The sequence below is a fragment of the Myotis nattereri genome (genome assembly GCF_964212035.1).
Source record: "Myotis nattereri genome assembly, chromosome: 1".
Taxonomy (NCBI): domain Eukaryota; kingdom Metazoa; phylum Chordata; class Mammalia; order Chiroptera; family Vespertilionidae; genus Myotis; species Myotis nattereri.
This window is the reverse complement of record NC_138075.1, coordinates 67,783,752-67,797,356: the sequence shown is the minus strand read 5'-3', so window position 1 is coordinate 67,797,356 and position 13,605 is coordinate 67,783,752. Positions and strand designations below refer to the sequence as shown.

The window sequence follows — 13,605 nt, the reverse complement described above, 5'->3', positions numbered from 1 at the left end:
AAACAAACAAATGTTCTCTGAAGATGTATATGGCCACCCTGCTCATCATTAGGGACCAGGAACCTGTTACCAAGGAAGAAGCTCCATCGAGCCGTGGCCTCAGAAGTGTACCCCTCAGAGCGCTGAGGTTTGGCTTGTCAGAGGGCACATGTGAAAAACAGCAGGCTGACAAAAGTGACCAGCTCATCCGCATTGGCATGCTTTTGTTTTTCCTCCCCACTGCCTGGGAGCATCTCTCAGGGAGGAGTCAGGTCAATTGCACCACACACACAGCTGTTCTGATGAGAAAAGTTTTATATGGACACCACCATCTGAACAACAGCACCATAAATAAGGAGGGAAGCACAGGCTCATCCAAAAAAGCTGCTACAAGTAGCAAGCAGGGAACCATTCAAGCAGTGGTATCTATTACCAAAACCATATTTGCAAGTCTAATTTGGAACTTAGCCCTTTATAAGTGCAGGAGGAAGTTAGGGGAGAAACCACTAGTGAAATTTAAACACACGCACACACACACACACACACACATACACACACACACACAGAAAAACACCCACCTTTTCACATTTCTTTTGTCCATTTGCCCCACAAGGAACAAATCAAAGGAAAAGCACAGGCTCTTTTGCTAAAGTCCTCACATTTATTATGGACTTAGAGAAGCCCCAAATGGGGCTTGGATTTAAGGAGGCAGACTTCACTTTCCTTGGCCCCACTCACCCCTGACAAGTTACCCAGGGAATGCTTGGGACACAGGTAGGAAAATCCAGAAGAGGCAAGGATAAATATGGCTCACTTAACTTAAACATAATACACAAGGGCATCAGCTGCTCCAAATACATTTACATCTGGGTCCTTCACTAGGTTCTCAGTAGACTTCTCACCTGCACCACCAGAGCTCAAGCAAGCTGTCTGTCTCACAGATTGAGACATAAGGAAACGGGTATTTTGATGTAGCGTGCGCTGGGTCAGTCACTTCATCCAAGACAGACACACATTCCAGCCCCAAGCAAGTCCTCGGGTACCCACAGCTGTTTGCTTTGTGGAGTGGAAGGTTGGGCTTTGGCCCTCCAGTTTTCTCCTTGCTGATACTGCCACTGGGCTCCCCACTGTTCGCTCTGGACTCAAAACAGCTGCTCCACACAAGCGTGCGTGTGTGTGTGTGTGTCTACCTGTCTATCTGTGTCTGTCTGTCTACTTGTAATTTATTGTTCCGCTGCCGCTGGCTCGTCCCCAGCCACTGGCTTCTCCAGCTGTGACTCTGGAGGAATCAGACACTGGACCTCCTCTGTACTGATGGCCACCTTATCTGGCTGGAGCCACCTCTTGAAATGTTCCAAGGTGCTAGAAAAAAGCAAGAGAAAAGGGTGACTGCATCAGACCTGGATGGTTAATTACTTAATGATTATCTCAGTTACTCAAGCACTGCCCTCCCACCCACAACCAATTTCTTCCTACAATTGTTTTTCACTGCTAACGTGGGGAGAAGAGGATACTCCTCTGACAGCTGTGCATCCTGGCAGCTCCCAGGCATAATTTATCCCCTGGTGGGCCCTTTGGCTGTAAGCAGCATCGGGAACCCCTTGGAATGCAGAGCCTCTGAGGCTTGATGAGAACAGCTGGAGAGCTAATGCCTCAGTCCTGTCTTTTTGTTTCCCCTCAAAAGAGGAGAGAAACTGTCAAGAGGAGAAAACATTCAAATTAATACCAAATTATTAGTGAGGCAAAAACCTGAGCGTCTTGGAATGTCAGACCTGAGATAGTCTGAGAATCAATGATGCTTGGTTGCACTGAGAGCAATTCTGCTTGTTTGTGGGCTTTTTGATTGTTTAGTTCACCCTACAACAAATCCCCAAGATGGAAACACTTGAACAGCAATGTCCCCATAAAGGAATGGCCACCAAGCCAGAAGGCCCTTTTTGGTTTGGATCTGTGGGGAAGGGAGGGGTGGTCTCCCCGCCACCTTCCTTAAGTACACAGGATTCTCACTCTACAGCCATCAGACATTCACAGTAAAATATAAATGACCAGAAATAATGTTAACCCCATTCTATGCTCTTCAACAGCACAAAGTCTTAAGCCAAGAAATAAAGCCATAACCAGCAGATTTAAGACATCTGTCAGGGATGGTGATTCGTGTTGTGCACAGTTGGATTGCTCAGCCATGACTCCCTTGCCAAAAGCATGAAGAGGGTGGCCTTCCTGGCCATCATGTAGGTGAAGAACCACACAATCCCCTACAAAATGGCCTCTGTTTAAAACAAACTTTGAAGCTTGAAAACAAATGCATATATACTGTGCTCTGAACGATAGAAGTTTTCCCACCGATGTAGGCTTGGGGGAGCAACAGCCCTGCTCAGGGGACTCAGATGCTGCACAGGCATTTAATCTTCACCTACCACACTTTTCATAGAATTATTTCAATTATTTCTTTTTTAAAATATATTTTTTATTGATTTCAGAGAGGAAGGGAGAGGAAGAGAGCGCTAGAAACATCAATAATGCAAGAGAACCACTGATTGGTCACCTCCTGCACGCCCCCCTATTGCGGATTAAGCCCACAAACCAGGCATGTGCCTTGACCAGGAATCGAACCGTGACCTCCTGGTCAACCCTCAACCACTGAGCCATGCCAGCCGGGCTCAATTATTTCTATAGAGAAGGGAAAACTACATTATTTCAGCTATTGATAAATACACAGAAATGTTAACGAGCCTTGGTGCTGATCTGATTTCAAAGAAAAAGAATTCTTAGTTGAGAATTAGGCAGGAGAAAGTTTTATCTTTTCTTCTTAGAGCTGGAAAGGAAGGAAATATTCAAGGGGAGAGAAAACACCAAATTATTAGTGAGTCAGGAATCAGTGTATTTTCAAGTCTTTTGTATTTGGGGCAGTTTAAAGCTCAATTGGATTAAGCCTTTAAATACAGAAAAGAGCAAAATTTGTATTATTTTTCTTTACCTGAGAAGGTAGCTGGCCTGACCTTAGATGCCACACCGATTTCTGAAGGATCTCGGGGAATGCTGATTTGGTATTTAAGATAATGTAAGTGAAGCTACTTTGCAAATTAAAAAATAAAACGTATGGAGTTTTTATCACATATTGCCCACAATTTCAGCAGCAATATCTTCATCTGACACAATGGGACTCTCAAAATCAATGTCAAAGATATGTTGTAAACTTAGATTAAGTCATATTCCCCTCAGGACCTTCTGTTAAAATTGAGGTTGTTATTCCCCTCACTGATCTTATTTTGACTAAGTTGTTACTGAACTTTAAAATTCTGTTAGTGCCCTGGCCGGTGTGGCTCCACTGGTTGGACGTCGTCCCATGTACCAAAGGCTGCTGGTTCAATTCCTGGTCAAGGGCACATGCCCCAGGAGTGGGCTCAATCACAGTAAGGGGGCGTGCAGGAGGCAGCTGATCCATACTGTGCTCTCACATCCATCGATGCTTCTCTCTCCCTCTTTCTCTAAAAATCAATAAACTAGTCTTTAAAAATAAATAAATAAATAACATTCTGTTAGGAAGAATAATATTAATAATAGCTAACACTTACATAGCACTTACCATGTATCAGGGACTGTTCTAAGAACTTCACACACAGTAACTCACTAAACCTTCACCATAACCTTATGAGGTTTCCTGTGCTTCACAGAGGAGGAAACTGAGGCACACACAGCTTACTCCCCGAAGAACATACCACCACTGAGTGGCAGAGCCATTTTCCCGGTGTCACGCATCCCCTGCCTTGTGGCAGAATGCTCTCTCCCCTTTCTGCATCAGGCCCACCTGCAGGTACTGTTCACGTCCTGCCTCCTCCCTTGGCACAAACACCAGAGCCCAAAGGGAGCTCAATGGTCTCTCAACTCCTAAAGCATGTTCTGTCGCTTCTTCTCACCCGGCTCTTCTCTCATGCTGCCTCATATTATTAGGTACGTCTTTATACCAATGTGTCATCTCTCCCCAACTAGTTACAAGGACAAAAAAAGGGGGTGTTAAACTTCCTTACATCTCCCCTCCACCAGGACACCAGGCACAGTGCCTTCACTCAGTAGATGCTTAAGAAAATCATTCATTTAGTCTACATACATTTGAGAGGCTACAAAATGACAGAAACTCTGTAAGGCAACAGAGATTCGGAGGTAAGAAGACATATTTCCAGTTGTTGACTGATTACTACTTTCTCAAGTGCTTTATGTACATGCACTTAAAAATGCAGACAATGGCCCTGGCCAGGTGGCTCAGTTGGTTGGAGCATCATCCTCTACACCAAAAAGGTTGCGGGTTTGATTTCAGATCAGGGCACATACCTAGGGTGTGGGTTTAATTCCTAGTTGGGGTATGTATGGGAGGCAACAGATTGTTTCTCTCTCTCTCTTCCTTCCTCTCTCTCCGAGAATCAATAAAAAATATATCCTAGGGTGAGGATAAAAAAATTTTTTTAAAAAAAGGGGCAATGGTTTATACTCAACTACATCCAATCTGTGATCAAGATGTGGCTGGAGTATTTGCCTTTTGGCAAAAATACCCTTTCTCAAAAATCTGCTGCTGTACTAAGAGCAAATAGAGCAAATTGACAAAGGATGATTTTAACTCAGAAACGCTGATGTCACCCTCCCTGAATTCTTTAGAGAAAAAGAAATGCCCACAGTAAAACAGACTGTCACCTAGAACTGGCCTGGGAATCAATTACCTCTCATCAGAATCAAGTCCATCCACGAAGAACTCTGATGCTAACTTTTCCTGGAGAAACCGATCCCAGCATTCCTTCTTGGCTTGAGCCAGGGTTCGAAGCATGTCCTTAGAAGTCACTTCCTGATTTAAACCTTTGATTCTTCTCAGTTTATTCTCTAAAGAGAGAAGAAATGGAGCTTAACAAGGAAGGTGATATGAAATGAAACTAAATTTTAATTGCAAATGCCAACTTCAAAAATTCTCTGACTGATGAGTACATCCACACTCTCTACAAAAAAAAACCACCTAATTTTTTAAGGAGGGCAGCTAAAGAGAAATGTACAATTTTCCTTTTCCTGTACAATGTTTTCACTCTACATTGCACCAAATAAATGTTTAACCCCAGAAAAGGGAAAAGCCATACGTTCTCATAATAAATTGATGGCATGTTTTCTTTGAAGTCACAGAAGCCCAGCAGGTATCTCTCTAAGGAATGCTTGTTTTCCCTGGCTTGACATGTGTATACTATCATCTTTTTTTAACTCCTTGAAAACAGTCTCTCTGAGGAGTAAATGGTTTTTCTTTTTGTTACAGTGACATAAAGTGGTTGCCAAACCTCATGAGAAAGACTTAGAGAAAATGATGAGAGATCCAATGGTTCATTAGACATTAAAATTGACTTGATAAGAACTCAATAAGAGACTTGTAAGATTTCTATGTGTGATTAAATTCTTGATTAAAGAGAAGGAATCTCCCAACATTTTTTAAAGTTGCTCAACTTTGGGCCTGGATGTTGGAGCCTAATAAAAACAAACATCTTGTAATCTCTTTGAGAGTGGTCCATATGGCTTCCTGATGATAGATGTTTAATTACTCTTATTTGCATTTTAAGTGGAACTGTTGAGAATAGATATCCCCTTTTGAAGAATACAAGAGAGGGTATCACCATGTACCTTCTGCCTTTGTTTAGTCTTGCCTTCAACTATAATAAATGGGTAAATGATAGCTTTTGGGGATGGTGAACAACAAGCCCAGAACCAATGGAAACTTTATAATTTACAATCCTGTGTTCATTTCTAAACTAGAGGCCCAATGCACGAAAATTCATGCAAGAATAGGCCTGCCTTCCCCCGGCTGCCGGCACCGGCTTCCCTCCGGCACCTGGGACCCAGGCTTCCCTCCTCTGGCCATAGGCAGGCACCCAGAACCTGGGCTGGCTTCCCTCCGGCCCCGGCTTTGTCAGGAAGGACATCCAGAAGGACGTATGGTCTAATTAGCATATTACCCTTTTATTATTATAGATAAGCCACATCAGCTAGCATCCACTGATTAAAACAGTAAGTACCTTCTGTTGATGCAAGTTACCTCCAAGTGCTCACCCATGTAGAACACCTGTAAAATATTTGAGGAATTTTTTTCTCCTTGAGGATATGAAAAGAATTATGTATATCTCATGTTGAACTGACTAAGGTTTAATTGGTGATCTTAGTGAATTATCTTTGATATAGTTTATTTGGCAATAAAAAACAATCTTTATAGCCCTAACTGGTTTGGCTCAGTGGATAGAGCGTCGGCCTGAGGACTGAAAGGTCCCAGGTTCGATTCTAGTCAAGGGCATGTACCTTGGTTGCGGGCACATCCCCAGTAGGTGGTGTGCAGGAGGCAACTGATCGATGTTTCTCTTCATCGATGTTTCTAACTCTCTATCCCTCTCCCTTCCTCTCTATAAAAAATCAATAAAATACATTAAAAAAACAAAACAAAAAAACAATCTTTATATTGTCTGTCCTTGGCTGTCAAGGTGGAAGGTGCTCTTTTGGGCTGGAAAAGGTCTTCCCCTCTCTGAGTGTGCTGAGTCCATGATCAGGTGTGACCTAAGTTGGGCAGGCAGAGGCAGGTGCCATTACATACTCCAAACCTGCCTGCCATTGTCTCCCAAACTCTGCCATAGGAGCCAGAAATGATTCTTATTTTCCTCAGAGAAGAAAATTTTAATCATCATCTTATCTGATTTTAGAAAATATCAAGGGAATTTTAACTTTCTGAACCAATCAAAATTATCACTGAACCCATGAAAGCTTCTTTTATTTTGTCATAAAATATGGGTATTTTATTCCAGCTCTGGGAAATAAAAAACACATCCTTCCATACACCATTCTAATTTAGCTGACATTAATTACAAAAAGCTAAAGCACATATACCTGTGTATATGTATAAGTATTTATATATACACATACATGTTTCTTCAAATTTTAGTCTCATAAATGTTCACATAGTCACTCTATTGTTTGTTGTTTTTATAAACACCCTTGAAAGTCATCAAATGCATCCTAATACTACTGCCTCTTCACTAATCATTTAATAGTATTTGAATTATATTTGCTGTGTGTGTTTTAAACATTTATGTGACAGGCCAAACTATCCATTAGAAGATCTAAAGGATAAACTTGCTTTAAGTTGTACTCTGTCACAGTTACTTATTACATGATCTTTTTCGTCATTATTTGGAACTTCACACATCCGTAGTTCTCTATTAGACTAGTTCAGCTTCTGCTGCTGTACATATCTACACCTTCTAGAGGGGACTGCTTGTGACCCATGATTCATGTCAGGCATGAACTGTGTAGCACCTGAGGTGAATTCTGATTTGGTCTTTGTTTCAGAGCTGAGTTCTGTTGGCAAAGAAATGGAATGTTTCAAGTTGTGAGTTGTTTTTGCAGGTATTTCTATTTCAATAGAGCTTCCTAGCTTTGTTTTTTCTTTAGGTTCAGGAAGTGATTCTTTTTTGGTGTTTTTGTTTGTTTGTTTTCCATAATGATTTACCTGCTTCACAAATTTTCTGGCTTGTACCATATGCCTTTTTTCTAGTTACCTTTGCAATTGTTACGGACTGAACTGATAAACAGTTGCTCCTAAAGTGGTCCGTCCCAGTGGAGAACTAATTTTCTTAAATCTAGAACCTTTTCTTGCTGAAACCAAGCCTGCCAATCCTGAAACTAATCAGTCCAGTTTTCAGAAGAAAATTCCGTGGTGGATTCAAGATAAACATATGCCTCTTTTCCAAATTGTACTGTATCCATTATCCCATTTTCCACAAGGACATAAACACCCTTGCACCAGCCAATATAAGGACCAGCTGCAGTGTGGATAGAGCCAAAGCCCACTTGTAAATTACCAGGCTGCTCTTCAACATATTTAGACTGAAGAGGTGGTTTCACTAGCTCCTTTTTGGATCCCTCTTCTCTGGCTGCATGCGCACATATAAATGCAGACATCAGACTTGCAGGTATAGTTGTCAGCTTTCCCATCCTAACAGCCACCATGTCCGTAACCCATGAAAGTTTCTTATAACCCTTGGGCACAGAGCACCAACAAGCCAAAGGATCTGGTTTTTTAGTTTTTTCAGAATGTTGCTTCTTCTCCTTATCATCATTAAACAGATGTTCTGACTACCACAAAACAGAACTGCCAACCTCCTCAGCCATGGTCATAGCCTCTTTGGTGGCTTCCTGAGAATCTCACAATACACCCTCATCTTTCTCATTATCCATCATCCCACCTGTTTTTCTCATATCTTTTCCTCCAGTACACAGTTACAAATTCCTTTTGTTTTTCCAAGGTATTTCTCAGCAATTATGTAAACTCTATTCTGACTCTTCTTTCTATCCTTCTTAAAAGCTTCTTCTTCCTGAATTGCCTTTCCTTCCTTAAACAATTATTCCTAGGTTTGGTTTTGTGACACGTAGATGGGTCTCATGAATGTTAATAAAAATATACTACAAGTTTAAAGCATGACCATTACTGCCCTCGACTGATATTTCTCTTTCCCCTAGCCCGGAACAATCTGAATCTATTTCTTGTATATTTAGTATATTTCTAAATACTTACATTTAAGGCCATAAGACAGGACTGTGAAGATGTGTTCAGGAAATATTAAAAAAATAAAATAGCTAACAAGAGGCAGAATGAATTTTATGTCAATATGCTCCCATTCCAACAATCAATCTATCTAAACAGTTTTTCAAACTGTAGCATCATAAATCCACATGTAGCTCTAGGCCATGACCTTTTCTTTTAGGATAGCATAAGATTTGATATTTTTGAGTTATTTGAATATATGAGCCACCAATAGTAGGCAAGAAATAAAGCAGAATTTATTTTTTAAAATATATATTTTTTTATTGATTTCAGAGATAAAGGAAGAGGGAGAAAGAGAAACATGGATGATGAGAGATCAATAGGCTTCCTCCTGCATGCCCCCTACCCCATGGGGATCAAGCCTGCAACCGGGTATGTGCCCTTGACTGGAATTGAACCTGGGACCCTTCAGTTCGCAGGCCGATGCTCTATCCACTGAGCAAAACCAGCTAGGGCATAAAGCAGAATTTAGATATAACAGGTAAGAGATTGCAAAGATCATTTTAATCCCTATGTACAAGAAAAATGGGATCCTTCCCACAACCAGCCTGAAACAACCCCTATACTTACTTACACCTGACAGATACACGTGGTGAGGACAAAAAAAATTTTTTAAGAACAGAAAACCACCCCTGGTTGATGTGGCTCAATGGTTAGACTGTCTGCCTGTGCACTGAAGGGTTTCGACTGGATTCCCAGTCAAGGGCATATACCTGGGTCGCAGGTTGGAGCCCCAGGCCCAGTTGGAGCCTGTGTGGGAGGCAACCAATTGATGTGTCTCTCACATCAATGTCTCTCTCCTGATCTCTCCCTTCCTTCCACTCTCTCTAAAAATCAATGGAAAAAATATCCTTGGGTGAGAATTTTAAAAAAAGAACAGAAAACCAGGTTTAATGGAAAGGAACTTCAACAAGAATCTTTAAAACCGTCAGTTTATGATTTTTTAAAAAAAGCCATCTCACTTACCTAAAGATGCTAAATACACTTCTGAATCCTGCAAGGGAGCCCAAGGCTTTATAGCTGGCTCAGTAGCAAAGTCCGGGGCCTCTCTCTGGCCTGTGCTTGCAGGATAAGAATCCATAAAGGAGTCTGAGAAGGCATTTTTGGCACCATCGTCTTGGTCAGGATTTGGCAAACAGGAACAGATTTCAGCCCAAAGATCCGGGCCAGATTTTGTAGCTGTAGAGTCAATGCTTTCAAACATTTTCATTTGGAATGTGAGCTGAAAAAACAGAAGCTTAAGTGAGCAAGGACTGGCGTTAAGGATACAGTGTAAGTATGTGGTATTCAGATATATGTTTACCCATTGAAGGTATAGGCTTTTAAGAACTTTAACAAAACTTAAAATGTCTTCTATTAGGTTTCTGTATTAGAGATAAAAAGATGACAAAAAGGTAATTGGGTTCCTCTTTTGGCTCTGCACTCAAGTTGTTTTCACAATGAAGTTTGTCTTCAAAACTGGAATTTCTACGCCCTCCCCATGGTTGGCAAACTGCGGCTTGCGAGCCACATGCGGCTCTTTGGCCCCTTGAGTGTGGCTCTTCCTAAGCCTTAGGAGTACCCTAATTAAGTTAATAACAATGTACCTACCTATATAGTTTAAGTTTAAAAAATTTGGCTCTCAAAAGAAATTTCAATCGTCGTACTGTTGATATTTGGCTCTGTTGACTAGTGAGTTTGCCGACCACTGCCCTAGCTGGATAAATGTCAGCCTGCGGACTGACGGGTCCCAGGTTCAATTCCTGTCAAGGGTATGTATCTTGGTTGCGGGCACATCCCCAGTGGGGGGTGTGCAGGAGGCAGCTGATTGATGCTTCTCTCTCTTCGATGTTTCTAACTCTCTATCTCTCTCCCTTCCTCTCTGTAAAAATATCAATAAAATATATTTTAAAAATGGAATTTCTACAAGCCAGATACAAAAGGATAAATATTGGATGATGCCACTTATGTAAGGTGCCTAGTGCAGTCAAATTCATAGAGACAGATAACTGAACAGTGGTTGCCAGGGGTTTTTGGAATGGGGGAATGGAAGTTATTGTTTAATGGGTACAGAGTTCCAGTTTGGGAAGTTCTAGAGATGGGTGGTGGTGATAGTTGCATAACAATGTGAATGCCACTGAACTATATATCTAGAAATGGTTAAAATGGCAAATTTTACTTTTGTATGTTTTAAAACACACACACACACACACACACACACACACATCCCACAGGTGGCGTGCACATTTCATGACATTTCCAGTGAAGACAATCAGCTTGCACTTTTCTCCAAAAAGCTCCCAGATTCAACAATTCTGTCCTCAGCTAATTAAATTCCGTTTTCAATAAGGCACTAAAGGTCTTGCACAGTTCCATATGCACAAGGATAATAAAAGTGCTGCTTGGTGAAAAGTGTCTCTCAGAGAGCACTGTCATATGCAAAGGCCCATTTGCTCATTAGAGGTAGAAGTTGAGCTTGTGTTATTTCAGTAGAAACACTAATAGACATTTTCATCATGGTGCAGATGAAGAATCTGTAGGATCTGAGGACCGGAAGGGTAATTACTGATATATGGCGAATTCTGGATTGGAAACCAGACCGGTGCCGCTCCAAAATCCGTATTTTTACCAGATATCATTCTGCCTGATTGGGAATATACTGAAAGTGGCCCTAGCAGAGGTAGGTCCTGGAGGCTTTCCTAACTATCTAGTCTTACAGGATAGGCCTTTGAGACTAGGAAGGCTGCCAACAGAAAGGTTTGACTAATTCCAATTCTAGGAGAGCCCAACCAGCCCAAGGGCTCAGAAGTCAACGGGACAGGTACTCAAGGCAGCCCTGAATGAACTAATGCCAGGGGGAGCAATGAACCCCCACCCCCAGTGGTTCTCAACCTTCTGGCCCTTTAAATACAGTTCCTCATGTTGTGACCCAACTATAAAATTATTTTCGTTGCTACTTCATAACTGTAATGTTCCTACTGTTATGAATCATAATGTAAATATCTGATATGCAGGATGGTCTTAGGCGACCCCTGTGAAAGGATCGTTCCACCGCCAAAGGGGTCGCGACCCACAGGTTGAGAACCGCTGGCAAACGCACCCACACCAAACATTGCCTCACCCCGGAGCCCGGTCCCCCGCCCCTCCTAGGAAGTCCCGGACAGCGCAGGGAACTTGGGTGTCCAGACGGGCCTCCGTCACTCCGGCCTCCAGGACGGGCTGGGCGGGATGAGTCAGGCTCCGAGGCCTCCCTGCGGCGTTCCAGGATGGGGCCGGCACCGCGGATACAAAATGCTGGGCCCCCCGCCCCGCCCCACCCCACCTACCACAACTGCCTGCCGGGCAGCCCGCAAACCCTCCGCTCCGCTCCGTCTCCGGCAGCCGGAAGAAATGGGGGGCGGAGTCTCCGAGTGACGGATCCAGGAAACCCTCCAACCACCGCCGACCTGGCGATGGTCTGTGCGTGGATAGGTCGCGTGGATAAGGAAGTGAGGAGCTGAGTGCAAGGAAACGGGGGGCGGGGGGGCGGGGCTAGCCTGTTGCCGGGAAACGGCGGAGCCGCGTACCCCGGCTACCGCTTTCCCCGGACTTGATTGATTGCGCCTATTCCTGCTGTTCCAGCCGCGCGGGCGGCGTCCTCCCCCGTCCCCTGCTTGGACGAGGAAGCCCGGTTTCCAAGGCCTTTGACTTGGCGTGGTTCCCTGAGCAAGTTCACCTCTTCAGCAATTGCCTGGGCCGGTGTTCTTCAAAAATTTCAGCCCTTCGCTACCCAAGTTATAGCACTTTGGGGCTTTAAAGGGGTAGGAGGAGACTTCGTCCCTTACAGGAGACCCTTGTCCCATTCATGTGATGAAGCTTTTCCTCATTCATTTAGTCAATAGCCAAATTCCTGCTGTGTTCTAAGCACTGTGTTAAGCGGGAATTCAAGGCAGATAGACTCGGTATGGGTCCCGGAGGTCTTCACAGCTTAGTGCAGTGGTTCTCAACCTTCCTAATGCCGCGACCCTTTAATACAGTTCCTCATGTTGTGGTGACCCCCAACCATAAAATTATTTTCGTTGCTACTTGATAACTGTAATTTTGCTACTGTTATGAATCGTAATGTAAATATCTGATATGCAGGATGTATTTTCATCGTTACAAATTGAACATAATTAAAGCATAGTGATTAATCACAAACACAATATGTAATTATATATGTGTTTTCCGATGGTCTTAGGCGACCCCTGTGAAAGGGTCATTCGACCCCCAAAGGGGTCGTGACCCACAGGTTGAGAACTGCTGGCTTAGTGTAAGAGGGTACATCATAGGGCAGACAACTTTACAAATAACAGCAAATAGTTATAGAGGATAGAACAGAAGTGTAGCCAGAGTACATAAAGGAGCGAGTGGTCTTGGGAGGTGTGTGTCAGAAACACTTTTTAAAAGGAAGTGAGGCACTGGCCGGTTGGGCGCTGTGGATAGAGCTTTGGCCTGTGGACTGAAGGGTCCCAGGTTCGATTCTGGTCAAGGGCACATGCCTGGGTTGCGGGCTCAATCCCCAGTAGGGGGTGTGCAGGAGGCAGCCAATTGATGGTTCTCTCTCATCATTGATGTTTTTATCTCTCCCTTCCTTTCTGAAATCAAAAAAATAAATTTAAAATAAATAAAAGGAAGTGACCTTTGGTATCTTTGAGGGATTATCAGTAGGCTGAGATGCAACTCTTGCTCGCCCCTACAACCTCAATTTCCAAAGCTAGTTACTCCTGAAAGAACGTGTGGAAAGACATTAGCCAACCATCAGTAGAAGTAACTTGGCTTATGATAGAGTGTCTAGATGTGTCCAAAGTAAATTAATGTGGCTATGGTGTTAGTAACTACCAGTATGTGAAAGGAAACTACAAGGTCCTCTGTTGCTCATATTTATAACCATTCTTAGAATGTGCAAACAGAAGGAAGTGGAAAGCAAGGAGGTTACAAAAAAAGGAACTTAGAGCAGGCAAGATTTTGACAGCTTATCTACAGGGAATGAATGGGTGAGTGGAATCTCCCACAGA

At 43.0% G+C, this 13,605-nt stretch overlaps 1 protein-coding gene and 1 pseudogene across 2 annotated transcripts; both read right to left on the bottom strand.

Annotated features, from left to right (window-relative positions):
* Positions 1-278: 278 nt before the first annotated feature.
* Positions 279-11,952, bottom strand: CCDC32 (coiled-coil domain containing 32). The gene is made up of 4 exons (XM_081113057.1): positions 11,896-11,952; positions 9,557-9,812; positions 4,692-4,848; positions 279-1,341 (listed from the first exon to the last, which is right to left on the bottom strand). The coding sequence occupies exons 2-4, from the start codon at positions 9,798-9,800 to the stop codon at positions 1,203-1,205; spliced, it is 540 nt and encodes a 179-aa protein (XP_080969183.1). The 5' UTR covers positions 9,801-9,812; positions 11,896-11,952; the 3' UTR covers positions 279-1,202.
* On the bottom strand, positions 7,211-7,995 carry LOC308527590 (MICOS complex subunit MIC27-like; annotated as a pseudogene). Its single transcript has 2 exons — positions 7,545-7,995; positions 7,211-7,420 (listed from the first exon to the last, which is right to left on the bottom strand). The product of its transcript is annotated as an MICOS complex subunit MIC27-like (transcript).
* Positions 11,953-13,605: the final 1,653 nt, after the last annotated feature.

Excerpts from the sequence above, each read along its gene's own strand:
- CCDC32 (XM_081113057.1), bottom strand. The coding sequence starts at position 9,800 with ATGAAAATGTTTGAAAGCATTGACTCTACAGCTACAAAATCTGGCCCG. Across the intron at positions 4,849-9,556 it reads AGTGTATTTAGCATCTTTAG|AGAATAAACTGAGAAGAATC; the intron begins GTAAGTGAGATG and ends TTCTCTCTTTAG. Across the intron at positions 1,342-4,691 it reads GGACTTGATTCTGATGAGAG|CACCTTGGAACATTTCAAGA; the intron begins GTAATTGATTCC and ends GCTTTTTTCTAG.